The sequence below is a fragment of the Ahaetulla prasina genome, chromosome 4 (genome assembly GCF_028640845.1).
Source record: "Ahaetulla prasina isolate Xishuangbanna chromosome 4, ASM2864084v1, whole genome shotgun sequence".
Lineage (NCBI taxonomy): Eukaryota > Metazoa > Chordata > Lepidosauria > Squamata > Colubridae > Ahaetulla > Ahaetulla prasina.
In genome coordinates, this window is record NC_080542.1 from 46,059,035 (window position 1) to 46,084,744 (window position 25,710).

A 25,710-nucleotide genomic window follows, 5' to 3' on the forward strand; every position below is an offset into this window, starting at 1 on the left:
CTCTCGGAAGATTGAGTTGCATGTACGACAAAGCTTATCCTGCATCTTTGCCCTTATATCAGCTACCTGGCCTTACAGATGATGATGATGATGATCCTATCCCATTGTCGAACTTGAGGTTTGAAATTTCTAGTTTGTGTGGGTTCTGGAACTGGAGGGAGAGGGATAAAATTTGTTCTTGTTCTTTGCCTTAAGGAGCAAAAGGACTCCCCCGTTGCTCTTTAGTACTATGGGGCTACCATGAGCAAAAAGGGTAAGGAGAAGAGAGAGCAGACTGGATGCTTGATGGAAGGTTGTTCCCCACACCACTAGTGGGTGCGAGGATAAATTTACTGATACTGAAAAACAGCCAGTATCCTGGCCCTAGTTTTTTTTTCTCCCTTCCCTTCCTGTGCCTACCTACGCTTCTGCAAGTGTGAGCTGTCAGTAACACGCATGCCCTGTTTGTTTTTTCTCTTGCCTGTCCCTTCTCCCATTCCCATATCCCTATCCCACCCCAACCATTAATGGCGATCACTGGACATAGCCAAGCAGAAGCAAAAGTCGGTAAGTAAGCTTATAAAATATTACATCAGGTGAAGGTTTCCCAGAAATTTAATTACTGAGATTCTGGGCTCACTTGTGGCCATAAGTCAAGAACCACTTGCAATGCACAACATCAAGCGGTCCAAAGCCCTTCTGTTTTGTCCACTACCTATTTTTTTGAATAGGAGCTTCCAGTCCATGAGGTTCCCAAATTGTACACTGTTTCTGTTCTGCTTTCATCCAGGACAAGCAATGGAAAGTCCTCAGGACCTGGTGACCATTGAACCCAGAACTCCTCAGTCTTGCTAGGGTTGAGTTGAAGCCCATTTATCCTCATCCAGATTCCAATAGCCTCCAGACACCACCATAGCATTATTTGGTTGGCCAAGGGTAGAGATATAAAGCTATGTGCCATGAACATACTGTTAATACCTTATGCCATGTCCTCAGATTATTTCATTCAGTAGCTTCATGTAGATGTCAAACAGAATGGAGAGAGTGCCAAGCCCTAGGGTTCCCCACAACGTAGAGATTGAGAATGTGAGAATCTGAAAGCATGGGTTAAGTAATCAGGAGCAAACCTAATATTTTATTCTTTCTTCTTGTCCTCAGACAGAGCATGTGCCACCATACGATGTGGTTCCTTCTATGCGGCCGATCATTCTCGTGGGCCCATCTTTGAAAGGATATGAGGTGAGGCATAAAGCATGTGGGACGGAAAATGGGATTAACAGTGATGTGGGGAAAATAATATGGAGGACTTGGGTTACTTTACCGGGAAGCCTGAAAAATTTCCAAAGGGCCACCAGAACATCTTTTTTATCTGCCAATTCATCATTCAAATTTGAGATACATCTCCTAAAACCATTGAATTATAGCATGTAGCTTTCACAGCTTTGGTGCAGTCCCCAGAGCAGCTCCAAAAGCTTAATTTTAATGTTTAATTTATAACAGAACTGGGAAATCATTAGATATAGTCTTTAAATGACGTGAAATCAAATGTGCTCCCAGTCCAATTTTTGCTCATTTTTTGACTTGTGGTTTCATGTGGAATATCAAATGATGAATACAATCTCAACCCCTAAAGAAGTCACTCTAATCCAGTGGTTCTCAATCTTTATAGTGCTGCGACCCCTTTAATACAATTCCCCACGATGTGGCGACCCCAACCATAAAATTATTTTCGTTTTGAATTTATCATGCCTGAAGCCGTATTGGCTAGCGATCTGAACTGCTTGTGATTGCCTTGAGGATGGAGGCATTAAAGTGGAGACTCCTCCCCTATTAAGTTTATCGCGCCTAAAGCCAGATTAGGCTAGCGATTGGGAGTGATTGCAGCTGGCTTGTGGAGTCAACCATTGGAGCGCGATTCTTCGACTCGCAAGTATACTTCCCATATTTCCGATGGTCTTAGGCACCCCTGGCAAATCATCATTCGACCCCCAACGGGGTCCCGACCCACAGGTTGAGAACCGCTGCTCTAATCAAACTTCCTTCCATGCATTTAAGTGAGAGCTGATGCCTCATCTTAGTGTAGCTCATCTCAACTTTACTCCTATTTTGACCCATGATTCTATAAATCATTTTTCTATCTGGCTCTACTGGCTCTCTCACTATTTTCCAGGAGAAATGGTTGGGAAATAGAACACCATTGAACCTTGAAATCTCCATTTAAGATAGGGAGATGAAAGATCTTTCAGAGGTGTCAATCAGATGTTTAGAATAGATTGTGAATGTTCCTATCAGCTGTTTGCCCAGAAACACTCATTTCCTTTCTAATATAGTTGATTTTTCTGATCTTTACATTATCAATTTAAATCCACTTTTAGTGTTATACACTTTCCTTTTCCTACAAAAATGTTAAGGAGAATTCTCATAACAATTAAAAAAGCAGAAAACTAAATTGTAATACTTTTATTTAGATTAATATTTTTCTCTTCCTCTTTCTTGAGCAGAATCAATCAAAATAAAAAGTCAAATCATTACAGAGGAATGTTGGTTTTGATTTTGTAGTAATATTTTGCATGAAGCCAACTACAGTGTTTATTAAATGGTCTGTCTGTCTGTCTATCATTTTATATATCATCCATCACATTTATAAACTGCCATTCCAAATAATTCTGGGCAGCATTATAGCTCAGCACTATATGGATGCAGTTGTACATGGTTGTGCAAATCACACTTTGCTATATGAACCTAATTACAGAATAACAGAATAGTAGAGTTGGAAGGGACCTTGGAGGTCTTATAGTCCAGAGGTCTCCAACCTTGGCAACTTTAAGACTAGTGGACTTCAACTCCCAGAATTCCTCAGCCAGCAAAACTGAGGTTGGAAACCTCTGTAATCTAGTCCATCCCTCTGGTCAGGCATGAAACCCTATACCATTTCAGATAAATGATTGTCATATCTCTTCTTAAAAACTTCCAGTCTTGGAGCACCCACCACTTCTGGAGGCAAGTCATCCCACTGATTAATTGTTCTAACTGTCAAGAAATTTCTCCTTAGTTCTAGTTACTGAATCCAAAAGGATATCCATTCATGCAGAGAACACAGACTGTATCAGCTGGCAATTAAACTGCAACATGTCGAAGAGTTTTATATCCAAAGTCTACTCAACAATTTTTTATCAAATGCTGTCATAAAACTTTGCACCCATCTTACTTTGCAAATCTACATACAAACTTTTAGATTCTAACTTCTGTATACCTCTTTTCCCCTTCCCTCTTATCTTCCTAGGTGACAGACATGATGCAGAAAGCTTTATTTGATTTCTTGAAACGCCGATTTGATGGCAGGTGTGAGCAGGAGCCTTGGGGGGGAAAAGAGAGGTCTTGGGGGAAACCTGGAAATCTTATGGCCACTTCTATGTGATTTCAGGAAAAAATCCAAGTAGAGGTCATAAGATATGGGAGGGTTGGTACAGAGTTTCTACCTTCCAGAATTTCTACAAGTTTTCCTGCATTTTACTGACTACAAAACATTTCCCCCTCTTTCTTCCAGGAGCTGAAGGTTAGACATTTCTTTTTGAAATAAAAATTGAAAGAAGTTAGTTTTTTTTTTTGTGGTTTGTTAAAAACTCCTTTCCTAATTCATGAAGAGAAACCCGTTTCAGTTTGGTTGGGCTGAGATGATTAAACTTCCATTGGCAGATATTTAGATTCCTTTTTCTGGTTCTAATACCAGAAAAACATCCTAGTGGTTGGGAATACCTGGCAAATGAAGTTGGCTTCCTCAGCTATTCATCCCTCTGTGTCTTCTACAGAATATCCATCACACGTGTGACAGCTGATATCTCTCTGGCTAAGCGCTCAGTCCTCAACAATCCTAGCAAACACACCATCATTGAGCGCTCCAGTACCCGTTCCAGTCTGGGTAAGGCTAAGTTGAGATCCTGAAAGAAAAGTTCAAAACTTTGTTTTCTTCTAAAAAAAAATTCTCAGGATTTTTTTTTCTGTTGAAATCATGGGAGGGAAGAGAAGGCAGGTCACATTACACTAACATTTTGCATGGTAATTAAGCCTTGTCTAACTCTAATCTGTATCAGTTGAGAATATCTTTTCCTGGATGCTACTTGATTTTTTAAATTTTTTTTTGTAGTGTTGTCTCTTTTTCCCCCTCTCCCTGACAGAACCCCTTTGACACAATCCTTGAGGAGGGCATTGGGATGGTCTCTACAACAACATGAATTTATCTATATCCAGGAATGGAAGTGGGGGCACCCTAAAATACACAGAGCATGGACAATGGTATCAGAAGTATTATAGGGTGCATTTTAAATCAGATACCCTTCTGTGCATGAGGAAGAATGTTCCTTCTCAAACAACAATTGAAAAAGGAGAAAGCAGTTGGGTTTGTCAGCAGCCTTCTCTATTTTTAATCCCTCCCCATGTTGTGACTTCATCAGACTTGTAGGCATCTTCTGCTGCTTCCCAATGACTTCGACTCACTCTTTTCTTTTCCCTCCCCATTCCCACAATTTTCCTTCCCTTGTGTCTGCGCATCCTCTTCCTTTCTGTGCTCCTGATACAGATGTCTTGGGTATGTAACCTTTAACTTCACAAGCTCTCCAGTGTTTCTTCCAAGTACCAATTTAACATGCTTAAGTTTAGCATGGGAAATATGTTTAAGATAATGGGGCAGAGGGTGTTCAAAACCAGAACAATAAATATGCTTCACTCTTGTAAAATGTTTAAAACATTTTTTTGGATTTTTAATCGTGTTTGGGAAGTGAAAAATGCAGAGTCATATCAGTCTCATTTTTCACTTTCATTCATTTCCTTAATGAGCCAAACCAAATCCAAAAAAGAATGTTTCCCCCCCCCCCCAGTTCATCACCATTATAAGGACAGCAACAATGCTTAATGTTTTAGTTGCAGCCCTGTGCATATTTACTTGGAAGAAGACCAGTTAAATTCAGTGGGACATATCTTTAAGTAGACTTAATGCTCTAACATTGTTAGAGAAATCACTTGGTTGTAAAAGGTTACAGATTCTATATTTAGATTTATTTATTCATCTATTTATTTATTTATTTATTGGACATTTCCTGTATTTGCCATTTCCAATTTTGCTACCCTGCAGGTTTGTAGACTTTGACTCCCAGAATTCTCACTAATGGTCATGCTGCCTGGAAAATTCTGGGAGTTCCACACAACTGGACTTAAGTTGAAAACTTAAAAGAAAAAAATAAACACAAATAGAAATATTTAAAACAAGAAGATCACTATGGACTACAGATAACATTTCTACATAGTGTTATTTCCCACATGACTGTCCTAACATGGCATAAACTCCACTAAAAATTATCCTAGAAGTGATGAGGAAGGACAAGATTCTTCCTATTAATGCCCTGGGAGATATCTTCCTGGATCAGGCTTTGTGAATCAAAACTAAGCCTTCTTATTTATACTTCAAACTTGCTTCTTGTGGCTAGGAGCTACTTCACTTTTCTTCGTTTGAGGGATGGCTTTAAATCAAACTGTCAGTGGATCAGACTGACTGTTGATAATTCAGTAATGAAAAGAATTAATGTTTGGCCTATAAAATAGGCAGATTTAATAAGTTTATCCTTTTTTCAAAGGCAGCATCTTCCACAATCTCACAATGATGGGCGCTGTAGCTGTGGTGCCTAAATATAACGGTGAAAATAGTGAGTTGTGTGTCATGTATTGAGCAGATGCTACAGAAGGGAACTGTAAAGATATTCCCAAATCTGTTGTTTTCCTTTTCTGTTTGATACCATTTCTCAGAATTCCATAATTGAAATGTCCAGGTCTTCAGAAGCCAATAAGGTTGAGAAAGATTGTTCTAGAACTATCACAGGGCAGTTGAATCTTGCTGCTATTTTTCCACCATGGCAGTGCTGACCTTGTCTTCTCCTTTTTTGCTGCTTGCTCTCTGCCTTGGCAGCTGAAGTGCAGAGTGAGATAGAGCGCATCTTTGAATTGGCTCGAACATTACAACTGGTTGCCTTGGATGCAGACACCATTAATCATCCAGCTCAACTCTCCAAGACCTCATTAGCACCTATTATTGTCTACATCAAGATATCTTCCCCAAAGGTGAACAAATTCCCTTTTTCTTCTACCTGATTCTACTAACAAATTACTTTCCACCTGGTTTAGGAAAGGAAGGTGGGCGGCCATAGAGGGACTTGGTTCCAAAATAAATTAGAAAATTCTTATGGGACCTCAGTGGGGCATGTGCAGGTGAGAATAGTGTATAGGAATGTTTATCTCAGAAGGAGTGCATAAGAAATATATACATACTTTTGACACATATTGTTAATATCTTTCGGAAACTGGTTAGTGCTAAATTATAGAGGAGAATACACAAGTTACATAGAAGCCAGAAATTGTGGAATTGAACCAGTGGTGCACTTACCTTGCACTATTTTTATTGGCTGCCATTGTTCTCCATGATTTCGGCAAGGAATCTTTTCCAGCCCTTTTAGTGTCAGGGATTGAATTTGTGAACTTTTGCATGAAAACCCTGTGCTGTCTCTAATAAATTACCGCACTTCTTTTGTTGATTTATTCCTGCAGAAGTTTTGTTCTTAAAAGGGAAAGATGTTAAATAGCCTAGAAAGTGAAAATATAATATTCCTCAGATGATCAGAAACGTATAACCTTTTTTTTTTTTTGCATTTATATCCCGCCCTTCTCCGAAGACTCAGGGCGGCTTACACTATGTCAAGCAATAGTCTTCATCCATTTGCATACTATATACAAAATATATGTTTTATATGTTTTATAACCTTATTTTCTTACTTTTCATTAGTTATATTTTTCCATTGTTGTTTCCTTTATATTATTAAAACTACTGGTTACTGCAAAAAACTCTTTTCAACAAATTCAGTAGTATTGCATAAACTGCCTTCTTTGTTCTGTGACGATACGGCTGGTCATTTTTGGAAGTACATGAATGCATGATTCTGGTAGTGTTGAGGCTACTTCTTTAAATGAGTTTATTTATTTAAGAAATATATACATTCACATTTTACTACTGGTTTCCTTTTCTATGGACCTTAATGAATGCCTCTATGGTCTAAATTTGAAATAAGAAACCACTAATAGTAGAAGAAATATAAAAAGTAGCTAATTTGCCAATGTTGTTTTCCTTACGTGCTTATAGTTGTAATCTGACTTTTGTGAACGGAAAATAGCAACCATAATATAAGTGACACTTAGGTGAAATCTTGATCATGAGAAGAGAATGAGCAAGTGTGTGTGCCAAGGAAGAGATAGAAGAAACAGCAAGTCCAATCCTGGTCCCTGAGTGCAGCAAAGACCAAAGGGTTTTCCAGTTTTCACCCCAGGCTATTTGTGTTACATGTTTTCTCTTTTCAAAAACTTGATCTTATTTTGAGCATAGCTTGCTTAAAATTGAGTGTGATCATGCATAAGTGGAATTACGCTCTGTTAAATGTAAAGATATCACATAGTTCATATAAATCCATTTTTAGCTTCTTTTGTTTGCTTCTTTTCAAAGCAACTGCACATAAGGAAATAACTTGTGGCAAATTAGATCACTGGCCCAACTACTTCAGAAACTCTTCAGACTCAAAGGACTTAATTTAAGATGTCAAGAAAAGACACAATCATTTTTATACAAAATGGTAGGAAATGAAGACAGGATGCAGAAGGCAAAACATTGCCCTATTATCACTCCAATCTATCCACTCTAAATTGCTACTTCATCTCCACAATGTGAAATGTAGTCTTCTTCTTGTGGCTATTTAATCTGATGAATAAAGGATTCCTTCAGGAGAAGTATGATAGCAAGAGTTCCTTGGAAGTATCTTCCTCTCTTTTAATAATTGGTTTGTTCTGATCCTGTCTCCGTTCTTTTGGGTCCTGACATGTCTTTCTCCCATTCTTTCTCCAACAGGTGCTGCAAAGGTTGGTGAAATCTAGAGGTAAATCCCAGGCCAAGCACTTGAATGTGCAAATGGTGGCATCAGACAAGTTGGCACAATGTCCCCCAGTAAGTTCTCACACTGGATACAACAGCCTAATGGTCAGGACTCCATCAACTATTCTCTCCCTTCCTTCTATGTTTCCAATCCCAGTTACACCATGCAAACGAAGCATTTGGCCTTCTTCTCACCACCACCAGTTTGCCCTGCCCTTATCTCAGTGATACCAAACTTCACATTTCAGCCTCTGTTGTGCTATTCCATTCCTTAGATAAATTCGTGGTCTGTATCTATGCCCATGCTTACAAAGTAAGCCAAGTAGGGAAGTTATTACGACTCTTCAGTGCTCAGTATCATGTGTAGCCTGGTTTTTTTCTATTGGTGATTTCCAGAGATGATGGATTACAATCCCTAATACGCTTGGCCAGCATGCTCATACAGAGGAAGGGCTGACCAAAAACCACTTTACCAGTAGTAAAAAATAGCAATATATATTTCCCTGTTTTTCTGTTACAATGGCCATTGCACTTGCATCAGAATAGTTTTTCAATACAGTAATGGGACAGTATCTTTTATTGTATCTGAAGGATTTAAGTAAATCTAGGTGGTACAAAAATATCACGTTGTAGCCCTCCTCTTCAACTCTTTGCTGTAATCTCCCAAGGTTTACCCTCTGGAAATTGGAGAAGATTGTGTTTTTAAAAACCTACTACTGCAGCCCACTGGCTTCTATTCATAAGACCTGTCTACTTCCTCCTTTGCTTACTGCTGCTCCTGATATTCCATACCATTTCCCACCCCTACACCATCTCTCTATTTCTCTCATTGGACCAATTTACTGCTATCCTCATCCTGTTTTTCCGCAGGAAATGTTTGATATCATTCTGGATGAAAACCAACTGGAAGATGCTTGTGAACACCTGGCTGAGTACCTGGAAGCCTACTGGAAGGCCACTCATCCTCCTAGCAGTAATCCACCCAATCCATTGCTAACCCGCACCATGGCAACTGCTGCCTTGGCTGCAAGCCCTGCCCCGGTCTCCAACCTCCAGGTACAAGTGCTGACCTCCCTCAAGCGCAACCTGGGGTTCTGGGGTGGGAGGGGCAGCCTGGACGAGGGGCTGAGCGGAGCTATCCGGGTTGAAGAACATGAATTATAGCTTTCTGGAAAAACTGGGATGTTGCTCCAAAAAAAGAAATAAGGGAGACCCACCAACAAGGCTCCCGCTTGCCCTCAAAGGACTGTTGGTACTCCTGTTCAATGAAGGTGATTGCTCTATGTTTTTTTCTGCTCTCTGCCTTACACTTCTTTGATGAATCTCTCTGCTAAGGATCCTTCCGCCTTTTCAAAATTTACACTAATTTTGTTGAAAGGATGGCCTTGTCAGGTTTCCTATGTGTCCACATCTTCCCCTGCCTTGTCTTAACAAGCATTACTTGCTAGGACACCAAGCTAAGAATGTTGAGTCTGGAGGGAAGATATCGCAGTTTATCTTAATCATGGTAAAATGGTATCATAGAAGCCATAAAGGCATTCATTTTCCTTCACTTTCTTGCCAAGCCATGCAGGAATTGACCAAGCTTTTTGCAAATGTATGTACATGAATGCAGAAGCTGGGTTACTATGCCACAAAGGTGCCCATAGTTGCCATTTTTTTCGGGATGAATTTGTGCTACCGTTCACCTCCTCTACCATGCTATGTCCCTGTTGTATTCCTAAGCAGAGTATAAAAATGTAGACAAGGGCTGTACTCAAATGGTAATTATTCTCCAATTTGGTCCTCTTCAGATGTATTGGTTTCAACTCAACTGTGTGAATTTTCAGTGTGCTGAAAATTCTCTGTGTTGAGCTTCAGCACATCTAGAATGCACTTGGGTTGGGGAAGCTTCAGTGGAGTGAGATTATTTTTAAAAACCCACTATTACTGCCTCTCCAAATAATATACTGTCTAAAAACAATCATTGTTGCAACTTATCAAAACAATGTCCCTTCTAACTTCCTAGCAATTAGTAGACAAGTCAATACTAAACTATCAGAATCAGCACACATTTTGTCAGAATAAGCACCTTTCACATCACATTATGCAATGTCTTATCTCTTTACTTTAACTAGGACCCTCATCTTTGCACCTAGTAAACTAACTTCTGGTATGAGGCTCATCTTATGTGTTTCTTTCTTTAGTTGAAAATATGAATTTGCACCATGACTATAATAGTTTATTTTTTCAGGAGTGAAGATAATCTGTTCCTATTATTCATAAACTTGAGCTTTTCTTGTTTCAGATAGATGTTTGAGTATATGATGAAAAATGTCACATGCCTTTTGTTTTAGAAAAGTGCAGGCTCTGAAATGGTAAACATATCTACGAAGCTGATCCTTAAGTTGATCCTTTCCCCAATTGGCCTCCCTTGCTTTTTTATGGGTCTGCATGATGAGACTCAATGGACTAATGATCTTCTAGTTATCTATATAAACGGCATTGTGTCAGAACTTGACCAAAATCCAGGTACAGGTAGTCCTCAACTTATAACAATTCGTTGAGTGACCATTTGAAGTTACAACAGCACTGAAAAAAGTGAACTATGACCATTTTTCACACTTACACCTGTTGCAGCTCCCCCATGGGCGTGTGATCAAAATTCAGACACTTGGCAACTGACTCATATTTATGATGGTTGCAGTGTCCAAGGGACACTTTTTTGACATTCTGATAAGCAAAATCAATGGGGAAGCTAAATTCACGTAACAACTGTGCTACTAGCTACAGTGAGTCATTTAACAACTCTGGCAAGAAAGATCTTAAAACTCACTTAACAACTGCCTCACTTAACAGAAATGTTGGGCTCAATTGTGGTTGTAAGTTTAGGACTACCTGTAGAGCAGTATTCTGTCAGTTTGATCTTGAAGTATATATGCTAAAATCTTACAGGTTATCAAACTGAATGGTAAGTCTTTCTAACATTATAGAAAAATAGAAGTCTCATTTTTCTTTAAATAACTACATGTGTGCATGTATATAACTGTATGTATGTATGTATGTATGTATGTCACAAGGAGTGAACACATAGCCAAATCTGGAAGAAGAAGTGGTGGTGAAAAAAATCCAATTGGAGGGCCAGAAAATTCTCATTCCTGTTCTAGTTCACACTGATTCTGCAAAACTTGTCCAAAACTACATCTAAACAGCAATTTCTGACAATATGCCAGAACTAACATTCTTCTCTGAACCTATTTCCCTTTTTCCTGGTGATGCCATTCAGGGAAGATTTTGGGGGCAAAATTCTAGATCCTAGTTTGGAGAACCAAAATACAGCATGGCATGGTTTGTTTTCTGTTGAAGTAAGTGAAGTAATATACATTATTGCCTAAAAGTACACTTTATGCCATTAAGTCTGGACTTTATAATTAACCAGCAGCACTACTGTTTCAAATTTCTCTCCCGACACCCCTAATTTCTCAGTCCCTCAATTGTCCATCTTCTTTATTTCTTTGCAAGTTTCTTTGGCATTAAGATGCATGAGGGTTTTCTTGTTCATCTGCTTGGGGAGAAAGAAGAGGAAGTACTGCCAAAGGAAAATGGTCTGTCTTGGCCTGGGGAGAGGAAGGCTGGTTGCTTTCTTAAATCTAGGGCGATTCACAAGACTAGAGTTCAAGGGATGTCTCATTCTAACCAGATGGAGGATATTTCTGCTGCTGTGTGGTGGCTGCACTAACATTGTTTTATCTTTTTCTTCTGTTCGTTTGCATGGTGTGCGGTATCTGCTTCTTTCAATCAGGGACCCTATTTGGTGCATGGGCAGGAGCCTCATGACCCTGAGCATCCTGGCCTCCACAGCTACACAGGGCAGCCAGTGGGGCATGGCCAGATCCGTTCAATGGTGCCTCCTTCTCACTTGGCTGCCCGAGGCCTTTCCCGACAAGACACCTTTGATTCAGAGATGGCGGGCAGTCGTGATTCCGCTTACACCGATCCAACGGATTCCTGCATGGACATTGAAACTGACCCTTATGACGAGCCGGAGCCTCCTTGCCTGAGTCACCGCCAGGGCGCCTGGGAGGCTGAAGAACCTGAGCCTCATCACTTCCAGGGCCGTGGTTATCGTCCCCCACAGTGCCAAGGCTCCCTGGAAGCTGAGGAGCCTGACCGACAAAACCATAATCGGTCTCTGCATGGGCGGGGCAAAGGGCGGGAATGCTATTGCCAGGAAGAGGAAGAGGAGGAGGTGGAAGCTCTAGGTCATAACCAAAACAATATGGAAGACTGGGGGCGTGATGCTTATATCCGTTAAGGCCTCAAGGGTGGGTTTTTATCCTTATAGAGAAAAGCTTGTTCCCACTCAAACCTTTGGGGGTGACAGCTGAGAGCCACTGAGGGCAGAGGCTGTCCCTAAAAGATTGGCCTTCAGCCCCACAGGAAGATCTTAATGGCTGCAGTGTTTGTACCCCCCAAAGCCACACCATCATTGACCAGGCCTGTAACTCAAGTCCCCTCCTTGTCTGGGGACTCCCTCCATCCCTCCCCCTTTGCCATTTGTGCCAACAACTTCTTTAACATCCTCTCCCTGCCAGCAGCACTGCCTGGGCTTTCCCACAAGATCATGAAGAATCACATTGACCTTAAATTCTTCTTTATACTTCAGGGCTGGAAGGGTGGGGACAAAGTCCCTGAGGACAGGGAGAAGATTGGTCCCTGCTGGGTGCCACAAATTACCCCAAATGCTTGGGGAATGGCTGGAGTGGACAATGACCACAGGCTGGATCTTCTAAAGTCCTTCGTTCCTGTCCCCAGCCAAAGCCAACCAGCTTCTGGAGGAAGATGACTTCCTTTCCTCTTTCAATTTAAACTGTCATAGATCTCTTCCTTTGCTATCTTATGGTGCTGCAACCAGCCCGCCACTGTGGGGGAAAGGGAGAAAAAGATAACTCTCAATTTTTCTCCTAACATTTGTTCATTGCCAGATCTTTTCCAGTGCCTAGAAGAGAATTACAACACAAATCACCTTAAATCAGCCTTCTCCATTTTGACAACCTCCAGGCCTGTTGCGATAACTGCATAATTCCCAGCCAACACGTCTGGAAGTTATCATGTTGGAGAAGGCTGCCTTAAATGCTTCAGCCCTCCAGTGCCTCTGCTCAGGGCCCTTCTGTTCGTATTTTGCATGCTGAACAGATTCTGATAATACAGAATGCATGCATGTACGTGTGGTATGTGCCATGTGCCTGGCAGAGAGAAAGTCTTTGACATCCCTGTAAATTGTTGTCTGGCTCTTAGTACTGACTTTGGAAAACTCTTTCCAGTATATGTGATAGCCTGGCCTGAGGTATGGGGCAGATAAAAGGCAGGCCAGCTCTCTCACTCCCCTGACCCCACAAAGAGGCAATGAAAGCTAGTCTCCTTTGCCTTTGTTGCAGGAGGTGCCTTCTCTTGTAGAAAGCTTACCTGTTGATGCATCCTGCTATTGCTTCTTTCTTCCTGAAGATTTCTTTTTTCCTTGGTGAACTTAGGAAACTAGCTTGTCTTCCTCTTCTGATAATGTGCTAGATAAGTTTCCGGTAAAACAACAAACATATGGCCTCCATGACAGAAAACAGAAATAAGAGGAATTGGGATAGGTCAAGTTGGAGTCCTAAATCTGTAACCATTAATTACTCATGTGCAGGTCCAGAAACATGCTGGATCTAGGGGAGATTCAGGGATGATCCTCAAGGCAAAACATGTTAACTATATCCATAGTGGGAAATTTGTAGCTGCTTGCTCCTACCATTATCAGTTATGCTGTAATAGACTCTCTTTTACCCAGACCATTGTTTAAAGAATGTAAATTTTTGGGTCCAAATCTACTTCCTGCCTCTAGTCCCCAGGATCTTCCTTTAAAAGGGTTTTAACAGGTAAGAACTGTGACTTCATGGACACATCCATGTGGTTTACATGGCAACAATATAGAGGTAATTTATTATTGTTGCCCTCTAAGTAGTTTTAATCTACTTTGCTTAACTTTTCTTAAAATCAGCTAGATTCTGTACTTACTTACACTTAAAAGGATTGATCTTTACTAAGATTTATTATTGTGGCATGGAACTGTGAGCAACAATTGTTATTTCTAAATAACACACAGATCTCAGGAGTTTCCCTTCCCTCCTCTACAGATATTTCAAGCTTCTATGTGAGCTTAGGGGGGGGGAAAGAAGATGCCACTGCTTTAAGTGTCATGTTAATTTTGAATGAATAGATTCATTAAGACTTGGATGGAAGCCTGGAAAAAAGGAAGGCTAATGTATAGTGGAGAAGTGCTGTGCTTACTCTTCTATGAGTACTGAAGCACTTGCATATCATTTCTGAAGACTACTCTGCCTTTGTTTATAAATTATATGCCCCAGGCTCTGTTAGAATAGCGTTTGTAGAAATATTAAAGAAAGGAAGATACTGGAAACTTGGTTGTATTTGGAGGAAGAAATAATAAAAAATGGGCTGACATCAGATCCTTAGATTTGGGCAACCTTCTTCAATGTGGTGCCAAAGGCTAAAGATTCAAGTAGTCATAGCTCAAGATAGCTGAAAGTCTCCCAAGTCAAGAAGGCATCTTTCTTTGCTAAAGCTGGTAAGATTTTGGCATATTCAACTAGTAGGAAAAAGGGAGGACATTGTGGCATATAAATCCAGCCCACCTATTAATCTACCAAGAAAGTATAAGGAATTGAAATGAAACTGCTGCAAGGCATAGGAACAACTGTTAACTAGAAACACAGGCTGGCAAAATGAGGCACATTTTTTTTGGATTTATGACCTCTTGCAATGATTGGGGGTGGCTGACCCTGGTAGGTTTTGACCTGATGGTTAATGGCAGAATGATTGATTTTTGGTCCTTTTTGCTGTAGGGAAAAGGAAAGAAAAGAAAACAGATAATCTCCCCAGAGCTTTGCTATTGGTTTGATCCTGTTATGTAATTCTTCCTCACCTATCCTTGAAACTAAAGTTCTCTTTGGTTTGTTGGTATCTTATTTTAAGTTGCTGCCTCTTATTCCAGAGCTTTGCACACCCACAGCACTTTAATGGATAATCTTTCTATTAGACACCACAGCTGCATATATTGCTTTAATTTTTCTTTTCTGTGAACTTCAACTTCAGCAGTCCCGGACTTCTTGTATCCAATCGATAAATGACAATAGAGAGAGGAATAGGCTATTTTGAGTTCTGTAAATCCAAATTAGTTTTAGGGTTTTCCATTCTTGCCATGCCTACAAAGTTCTGAATTTGAAAAGCAATAGAAGATCTATTAATCTATCTATATGTTCAAGTTTGTTCTGGGATGGACTTAAATTTATTCTGCTGCTTCAGTGGAGTTAAAAAGTTGCAGATTCATAAACTCTACCAACAAGTTACTAACTGTTTAGCTGAATTTGTTTCTTTGCAACAGATAAAAGGATTACAAATGGGATTTGAACAAGAAGAATATATCAAATTATAAGATTATTTTAAGAGAGTGTATTTTATATTATTTATTGTAGTGTTCCTTGAGATAAAATTACTTGGCCAAATTTCTGATGAATGATTTCACCAAAAGACTTACAAACAGGAGTTTCTGGGGAGGAAAAGGGGTGATGGTGGAGATATTTTTAAGAATATGGTATTGAACTTTCAAATAATTAAGATTGATCATCTTCATCCCCAACCTATTTGTACCTCTTGGTTTTAGTCTCCTCTTTGGGTTGTTTTGTTGCTTAATTTGAGTGGGGAGCAAAAGAGAAAGGTTATTATCAATAGAATATAAATTCTATTAAGTTTTTGCCTCATCATTATACAACTGATTCTTCAATGCTTCAATAATCCAAACCCATCATTATCATGGGAATAAAATTATTTTCTAAAATGCTATCTCTGAAGTGTTTATTGTGTTCAATGAAGAACAATGAAAGATACCATATCCCCAAATCATAAATATTAAAGGGAGAAATACTGAGATGCTGCTTGAGTGCAATTGCATAAAAAGTAACCCTTGCAAAAACCTTCCACATCTAAAAATGTGGAAACTTGGATGTAACTAGGAATCCAAAGCTTCTATAACCCAGATGGATTCATTTGTAATAAGAATCTGTCCTCTAAATTCTGGTCTTCGGGAACCTCGCGAACAAGGTGGGTACACACATTCCACCCAAAACATGAGAGGCAAAGCAGCGCTGTGAAAAGAGACCTTTTAAAACAATGGCCTCTTCCAAGGTGTTCTTTTAACCTGCTTTCTTCTACTACAGCGGTTCTCAATCTGTGGGTCGCGACCCCATTGGGGGTTGAATGACGATTTGCCAGGGGTTGCCTAAGACCATCGGAAATATGGGAAGTATACTTGCGAGTTGAAGAATCGCGCTCCAATGGTTGACTCCATAAGCCAGCTGCAGGCTCTTCAAATTGCTAGCCGAATTCGGCTTGAGGTGCGATGAATTAAAGGAGAGAGAAATCTTTGCTCTGATGTCTCCCTCTCAAGCCAGCTGCAATCACTCCCAATCGCTAGCCTAATAGAATAGAATAGAATAGAATAGAATTTTTATTGGCCAAGTGTGATTGGACACACAAGGAATTTGTCTTGGTGCATATGCTCTCAGTGTACATAAAAGAAAAGATACTTTTATGTACATAAAAGTGTACATAAAAGAAAAGATACGTTCATCAAGGTACTGGCTTCAGGCGCGATAAACTTAATAGGGGAGGAGTCTCCGCTTTAATAGAAATCCATAAAGATAAGACAATTAGCAGAGATGGACACTTTCTTCTTTTCCTGCTTTTGCAGGCACGCACTGAAGGTCGGAGCTTGGCAGGATTATTTATGGGACTCTCGACACTCAGGGCTCTGCTTAATAAAAAACAAAGCCCCTGGGGAGGTCTACCACACCCCCGCAGCTCTTATCTTTCCCTTTCATCCAGGGAAGGAGATTAAAGCCGGCATTTTCCTGGCTTTTATGAAGTTCAGTACGGAGCTCCTTAATTAGGAACTCAGCGAAGAAGGTGGCGCCACCAGAAGCCTTCATGGGGAATTGTATTACTTTTGTTTTAGTAGAACAGTGGTTCTCAACCTTTATAGTGCTGCGACCCCTTTAATACAATTCCCCATGATGTGGCGACCCCTTTAATACAATCATGGGGAATTGTATTAAAGGGGTTGCGACATCATGGGGAATTGTATTAAAGGGGTCGCAGCACTATAAAGGTTGAGAACCACTGTTCTACTAAAACAAAAGTAGGCCGGTATATAGTAATCTACTCTGTCTTGGTAGCTGATTTCTGTTATCCTTCAGTAAAGAGGTCAGAACGTGATGTCCTTACTGCGCAGTGTATTAGTGCAGGAGGCTGCATTACAGGGGTCCCACTTCCACTTGCTAATTGGGAAAAGCATCCTCCTAATGACTTTCTTAATGTGGTAGAGTGAGGTTGGGAGATGGGAGCCTGTGAATCCAGGGCCTGGCACCTTCCCTCCCACAGAAGCTCTCAAGAGTCACATTGACAGTTTAACAAACATACTGAAAATAAATGTCTTGCAGGGCTGTCACTTCAGCTAATTTTGAGCTCATATCTGGTGCTATTCTGGGACAGTGTTAGACACATCTCCCAAAACAAAAAGGTTGATAGGTAAGTTGGTACAGTACGGGGGTGGGGCACAAGGGAATTGCCCAAAATAAAAATGCTTACAGACTTGAATATTGGGCACTATCTAACAAAATGAAATTCAACAGTGAAAAAAGTAAGGTTCTACATTTAGGCAAAAAACCCAAAATGCACAGGTACCGTATATGTGATACCTTGCTTAATAGTAGTACCTGTGAGAGGGATCGGAGTCCTAGTGGACAACCATTTAGATATGAGCCAGCAGTGTGCAGCAGCTGCCAAAAAAGCCAACACAGTTCTGGGCTGCATAAACAGAGGGATAGAATCAAGATCACGTGAAGTGTTAATACCACTTTATAATGCCTTGGTAAGGCCACACTTGACTGAATTCAGTTTTATTTCAGATGTAAAAAAGATGTTGTGACTCTAGAAAGAGTGCAGAGAAGAGCAGCAAAGATGATTAGAGAACTGGAGGCTAAAACATATGAAGAACGGTTGCAGGAACTCGGTATGTCTAGTTTAATGAGAAGAAGGACTAGGGAAGACATGATAGCAGTGTTCCGATATCTCAGGGGTTGCCACAAAGATGAGGGAGTAAAACTATTCTCCAAAGCACCTGAGGTAGAACAAGAAGCAATGGGTGGAAACTAATCAAGGAGAGAGGCAACTTAGAACTAAGAAGAAATTTCCTGACAGAACAATTAATCAGTGGAACAACTTCCCTCCAGAAGTTATGGATGCTCCGACACTGGAATTCTTTTTTTTTTAAAGATAAGATGGCATAGTACAGGGGTAGGACAAAAGAAAATTTCCAGCTGAGCTCCGTTTAACCTGTTTCACCCACTATACAGAAGCCCTTTTTTTGACAGATGTGGTACTCGTGGCCTAGCTAGCTAGCTCCCCCCCACCCCCGTCCCCAGGCTTGCCTGTCTTGCTTCACTGCCGGTGCCACAGCTCCATTCCCAGGTTTCCTGGAGCTTCCGCTTGCCTTTGAATGCTAAATCCAGTTCCAAATAGGAAACTATTAACCTAATATGCCACAAGCAATTTGACTTTCTTTTTACTGAATCTGTCTATATAGTCCATGATTTCTTTATTGTAATTTGTCAAACAGAAATGAAAACAGAAATAATATAAAAATACAATGACAGGGACAATAGTCATGTTAGTGCACTTATGCACACCCCCTCTACCAGTGGTGGGTTGCTATTGATTCTCCCCGGTTCACACGTAAAGTGCGTGCGAGAAGCAAACCAGTGGTCCTCTACGGACCTCTTAAGTATGAAATGAGGTCCATGGATTATTAGAGTTTTGTCAGTTAGAATAGAATAGAATTTTATTTTTTTTAGGGCAAAATTTTTTATTTTCCATAATAATTCCCACAATTTGATCAGCGTACAATACAATCACTTATACAACAATCGATCCTATACTCAAATTATGCTCAATCCAGGCTGCTCGACCGCCACTCCCTCCCTTAATCCTTTCTACCCTTCTCATCCTTCTTCGACTTTCCCCATCATCCTTCTCCTCGCTTTCCTACTTCCCCTCCTCTTTCCCACTTCTCACTACCATCCTTTCTAACCCTCTATCTTCTCCTCCTTCTTTTCCTCCTATCCTTTCTTCTCCCTCCCTTCTTTCCTAACTACCTACCTACCTACCTACTTTCTTCCTTCTTTACTCCTCTTTCCTTACCCTTTCCCTTCGGGAGTGGTTACCGAGCAGCCCCGACTTTACACCATTCCAACTTTTTTAATTCTACCATTATTTCTGTACAATGGCAATCAATCAAGATATAATCTTCCCCTTCCCCCCCCCTCATTTCTCCCCCTTCCCCCCCTCCCCCGAGACTTCCCAGAACAGAATACAGGGTATTGTAACTAACAAACATAATCTAAAATATAACATAAAACATATTCCATTTCACACCATCACACTATCAATTCCCTTCTTTCTTAAACTCTAATACATAGCAATTCCTAACTTCACTCAAAAACTAATTGATATTTTTTAATCTGATACTTATTTTGAATATAATCAATCCACTTTCTCCATTCCAAAATATATTTTTCTTGTGTACAGTCTTTCAAGTAGGCAGAAATTTTTGCCATTTCTGCTAAATTTGATACTTTACTAATCCATTCTCCAATTGTAGGTAAGTCTTCTTTCTTCCAATATTGTGCAATCAATAGTCTTGCAGCAGTTATTAAATTCAAAATCAGTTTTGTCTCTATAACAGTGCAATCTGGAATTATTCCTAATAAAAGAACTGTGGAACAAACTTGATCTTCTTTTTCAAAATGTTCTGCATAATCCACCATATTTTTAATCCAAAAGGCTTTAACTTTTTGCAAGTCCACTGTATATGATAATAGGTAGCATGCTCACAATCACATCTCCAACATTTTGCGTTCACATTTGGATACATACATGACAGTTTTTTGGATCTAAATGCCATCTATAAAACATTTTATAAAAGTTTCTCTTAAATTTTGTGCTTGCGTAAATTTAACATTCCTCACCCAAATTTTTCCCATGTTTCTAACATTATAGGTTGTTGAAAATTTTGTGCCCATTTTACCATACAATCTTTAACCAACTCCATTTCTGAATCAATTTCAACCAATACATTATATAATCTCTTTATATGCTGTTGACCTTGATCTTTTATTTGTTTTACCAAATTATCATCACTTTGCCTTATACCAATTTTCTGATCTATTTTCCATCTAGATTGCAATTGTCCATACTGGAACCATGTATAATCTCTCCCTTCATCCCTCAATTTCTCCCTAGATTTTAACTGTAATTCCCCTTTTTCCATAGTCAAAAGCTCTTTGTAAGTAATAACTTCCATTTTTTGTAATATATTTATATTCTCTATCATATGTCTGGGGATAGTCCATATTGGTATCTTTCCATCTAACTTATATTGATATTTTTTCCAAACCCTCAACAACGCACTTCTGACCATATTATTCTTAAATGTCTTATCAATTTTCTTGTCATATATTACATATGCATGCCATCCATATAACAAACCATAACCTTCTATATTCAAAATCCTTTCCTCTGTTAAATTAATCCAATCAGAAATTAAAGCTAAAACAACTGCATCATAGTACAATTTCAAGTTAGGCATTTTTAAACCCCCTCTTTCCCTAACGTCTTGCATTATTTTTAACTTTATTCTCGGTTTTTTACCCTTCCATACAAAATTATTAATCCCTTTTTGCCATTCTTGTAAATTTGCATCTTTCTTCAATATTGGAATCATTTGAAACAAAAATAAAAATCTAGGCAAAACATTCATTTTTATAGCTGCCACTCTTCCCAACAATGATAATTGTAACTTCTTCCAATTCTCCATTTCTTTAATTACTTTTCCCCACAATACCTCATAATTATTTTTATATAATTTTACATTCGATGCTGTAATATATACTCCTAGGTATTTAACCTTTTTAACTACTTCATATCCAGTTATTCTTTCTAGTTCTTCCCTCTGATGTGTATTCATATTTTTAATTATCATTTTTGTCTTCTGTTGATTCACTTTAAACCCAGATACCTTACTATACTGATCAATTGTCTCCTTTATACAGCTGAATGTATTGGTTGAGATAAAGAAACAACCAGATCATCTGCAAACACTCTTAATTTATAATCTTGATTTTTAATTCTAATTCCTTTTATTCGATCTAAACCACGTATATTACTCAATAATATTTCCAAAGTTAGAATGAATAATAATGGTGACAAGGGACATCCTTGTCTAGTCCCTTTCTCAATCTTGAAAGATTCTGTTAATCCACCATTTACTATTATTTGAGCTGTTTGCTTTTGATATATAGCCTTAATTGCTTGAATAAAATAATCCCCAAATTGCATTTTTTCTATTACTTTAAACAAAAACTGCCAATCCAATCTATCAAAAGCTTTTTCCGCATCCAAAAGAGAATGCTGCTGAGACCTGGCTGTTTCTTTCCAAATATTCAAGTAAATTTACAATTTGTCTCATATTATATCTCATCTGTCTCCCCTTAATAAATCCTGATTGATCATTATGAATTAATTGATTCATCAGTGGCATCAATCTATTCGCTAATATCTTAGCAAATATCTTATAATCAGTATTTAAAAGCGATATTGGCCTATAATTCTCTGGTTTAACACCATCTCGATCTTCTTTAGGTATTAATGAAATAAAAGCTGTCCTCCATGAGGGAGGAGCTTCTCCTCCCCTTTGTATTCTGTTAAATAACTCCTTAAGTGGTACAATCATCTCATTTTGTAAATTTTTATAATAAGTAGTTGTCAAACCATCTGTACCTGGTGCTTTATTCGCTTTAAGCTGCTTAATTGCAAACACTATTTCTTCTGAAGAAATTAATTGATTCAACTCTTCCCTTTGATCTACTGTAATTTCTAAAATACCATGGTCCTGTAAATATCTATCTATATCTTTATCATTAATCACATCTCTAGAATATAACTTAATATAATATTCTAAAAAAGCTTTTTTAATCAAATTTTGCTGATATACTTCCTTACCTCTATATTTTATTTTATCAATTATACGTCGTTTCTGTTTCTTTCTTAATAAATATGCTAACCACCTTCCAGGTTTATTAGAATTATTAAACAAATTGTGTTTTGCATATTGTAAATTAGTTGCCACCTGATCTGCCATTAACATATTAAATTGACCTCTTAATATATCTATTGACTCTTTTATTTTACTATCTCCTGGATTACATACCAATAACTGCTCCTTCCTTTTAATTTCCTCTTCTAATTCTTTTCGCCTTTTGTGCAATCTATTTCTATATTTATTATTCATATCTAATAAAATTCCCCTCATATAAGCCTTGCTGGTATCCCAAACTATCTCTATAGGTGTCCCTTTATCCATATTCAAAGAAAAAAATTCCTTCATTAGAATTTTACATTCATTTACATTTTGTTTGTATTTAAACAAGTTCTCATTCATCCTCCATGACCTCCTGGCCTCTTTTTCCTGATCTAGCTCAATCCAAACCGGGCTATGATCAGACAAAGTTCTAGAACAAATTTTGGTCTTCTTCACTCTGAAAAACAAATCATTAGTAATTAAAATAAAATTGATCCTAGAAAAGGATTGATGTCTGTCAGAAAAAAAAAATGTAAAATCTCTCTCTTTTTCATTGCGTTCTCGCCATACATCTCTCAATTCTAAATCTTCCATCAAATCAAAGAAAGCCTTTGGCAGTTTTACACGATTGGAAATATTTCTAAGACTTCTTTTATCTTTCTGGATATCCATCACTCCATTCCAATCACCCATTAATATATAAGTTTTATAATCCCAAGATGTTATACTTTTATGTAAAAACTTATAAAAATTTTCTTGTTGTTGATTTGGTGCATAAACTCCTATTAAAAGTATTTTTCTCCCCTCCAATAAAAGTTCAATAGCAATATATCTTCCTTGATTATCCACCTCAATTAATGTTGCAGATAAATTACTCTTTATATAAACAACTAGTCCATTCTTCTTTTCTGTAGCAGATGCAGCAAAATGTATTCCCAATTTTGAATTTATCAAATATTTCTGGTCTAATGTTCTAATATGTGTTTCTGTTATGTGACATACAATGTCATTTTTAAATTGCTTCAAATAATGAAATATCTTTCTTCTCTTTTGTGGTGAGTTTAATCCATTAACATTCCAAGATAAAAGTCTAATTGCCATTATCAGCAATCGGAAACTTTTGAAGCACCAGCCGCAAATCATATCTTTCTTTGGGTCTTGCTCCTCCCACTGTTTCCATCTTGGTAATAGCAGATTGAGCCTGTTGAGCCTTTTCTTCTTGTTCCTTGCGTTTGACATCCGCTCTTGTCATCCTTGGCTCTTTTGGGAGCTCTAATCCCATCTTAGACACATCCAACACTTATAAAAGGTCTTCTTCCATTACTATCACTTCTTTTTCTTTAATTTTGCCTTCCTTTCTCCTACCATTCGGAGATGGTGGACTTCCAGCTTTAAGCACATAAGCATAAAACTCTCATGCTTTACTGACTGTATTAAGACGATGTGCTTTCCCTTCATAATAAACTATTATACCAGTTGGGATGTCCCATCTATACTCAATCTGACGTTTTTTAAGTTCGTTCACCAAAAAAGCAAACTCCTTCCTACCTCTCAACATTTTTGGGGGAATTTCCTTTAGTATTAAAATATCTTGGCCGGCCGCTTGAATCTTGTCTCCTTTAAAAGAAGCTTGTAAAATCTCATTTCTCACTGTTCTAGTAGTAAAATAAATAACAATGTCTCTCGGAAGATTTCTTTCTCTTGCTATCCAGGAATTCACACAATAAATTTTGTCAATATGAAAAGCCACATCTACTGGCCGAACTGCCAAAATCTCCGCAAAGGCCTCAGAAAAAAATTGCTTCAAATTCTCTTGTTTATGCTCTTTCAAACCACGTATTCGTAAAGCATGTTCCATAGCTCTATATTGTACCAAAACAATTTCATCATCAACTTTATCCATTTTACTTTGAACTACCTCAATCTTATTTTCCAATTTTAAATTATCTTTCTTTATTTCTTCTACTTCCTCCTCCAGTAAAATCACATTTGATGCCAGACCCTGTACTGCTGACACCAAACCTTCTTTGACTTCTTTATTTCCAATTTGGATTTCTAACATCTGTTTTTTCATCTCTGACATTTCTTCTGTAATTAATTTAAACTTTTCTTCTATCTGAGAAGTTTGCAAGTTCATAGCATCATTAAGAGATTCTTTCATAAAGTCTTTCAGATTATCCTGAAGTGCTTCCAAATTTAGTGATTTTGTATCTGCAGTATGTGCTGGAGAAGCTCCCGGTGTTGATGTTTCTGGGGTTTTTGTAACAGTTGTCTTTAATTGTTTTGCTGCCATCTCTTAAAATTTCTCTTTGACTTAATATTACGTATAAATCTTCTAAGTCTTTTTTTTTTAAAAAAACAGTCTCAATATCTCTTCTCCCTTCTCATTACAATGTTTTAAAAAAAATCTCCAGCTGGTCTTCAGCAATAAACAGCAAGCAATAAGAATTGTAACACTTTTGTTTTCAACTGCGTAGCTCATTAAAGAATAGAATAGAATTTTTATTGGCCAAGTGTGATTGGACACACAAGGAATTTGTCTTGGTGCATATGCTCTCAGTGTACATAAAAGAAAAGATATGTTCATCAAGGTACAACATTTACAACACAATTGATGGTCAATATATCAATATAAATCATAAGGATTGCCAGCAACAAAGTTACAGTCATACAGTCATAAGTGGAACGAGATTGGTGATGGGAACTATGAGAAGATTAATAGTAGTGCAGATTTAGTAAATAGTTTGACAGTGTTGAGGGAATTATTTGTTTAGCAGCGTGATGGCCTTCGGGAAAAAACTGTTTTTGTGTCTAGTTGTTCTGTTGTGCAGTACTCTATAGCGTCGTTTTGAGGGTAGGAGTTGAAACAGTTTATGTCCTGGATGTGAGGGATCTGTAAATATTTTCACAGCCCTCTTCTTGATTCGTGCAGTATACAGGTCCCTCACATCCAGGACACAAGTGTGATTTCACTGTTATAATTGACAGCAATTCTATCTACCTACCTATCTCCAATTTCATTAAAAACTATAATAGCACCATCTCAGCGGTAAGGTAAAGTACAAAGCAATCTTGGTTAATATAGACCATATGCAGGCAAAAGTTTCAAGTTCCCCATTTTAGCTGGGTGCTGCATTGCTTTTAAAACAAGCAATGTGAGATCTCTTTCCATGACAATTTGATGATGACCTTTGTTTTCTATTTTCAACTCTTTTGCTAATATAGCCATGATGTAATGTTTTCCTTATTTGTGGGAATGATGTATCCCTGTTGAACATTAATTCTGAATGTCCAAAAACTGTCCTATGAGAACAAAGACAACAGAGTAAGAGGGAGAATCCATACAGTTTATCATCTGATACAATGCTTGTTTTTATTGGCACCAAGAAATTAACCTTCTTTATCCCCCTCGTAGCTAAGACTGAGACAAAAGCTGGGGACCATTGGGGAAGGCGTGTCCCCGCAGCTTTGACAGTCTCAGTCCTATTGGCTAGCAGACAAGGACAACCCATTCCTGAATGCTACCTCCACTACAATGGAG

The 25,710-nt window shown here is 38.5% G+C and overlaps 1 protein-coding gene across 4 annotated transcripts in view; it reads left to right on the forward strand.

Moving 5' to 3' along the window:
* Positions 1-25,710, forward strand: part of CACNB1 (calcium voltage-gated channel auxiliary subunit beta 1) — a 101,659-nt gene that overhangs the window by 55,338 nt on the left and 20,611 nt on the right. For 2 of the 4 annotated variants that reach the window (XM_058179666.1, XM_058179667.1), the window contains 7 exons: positions 1,138-1,218; positions 3,263-3,321; positions 3,789-3,898; positions 5,936-6,087; positions 7,916-8,011; positions 8,810-8,995; positions 11,721-15,817. In XM_058179666.1, the coding sequence (XP_058035649.1) occupies positions 1,138-1,218; positions 3,263-3,321; positions 3,789-3,898; positions 5,936-6,087; positions 7,916-8,011; positions 8,810-8,995; positions 11,721-12,233 (1,197 nt within the window). In that variant the 3' untranslated portion in view covers positions 12,234-15,817. Of the gene's footprint in view, positions 1-1,137; positions 1,219-3,262; positions 3,322-3,788; positions 3,899-5,935; positions 6,088-7,915; positions 8,012-8,809; positions 8,996-11,720; positions 15,818-25,710 lie in introns of those variants that run through there. The other 2 variants (XM_058179669.1, XM_058179670.1) reach the window with 1 other exon arrangement.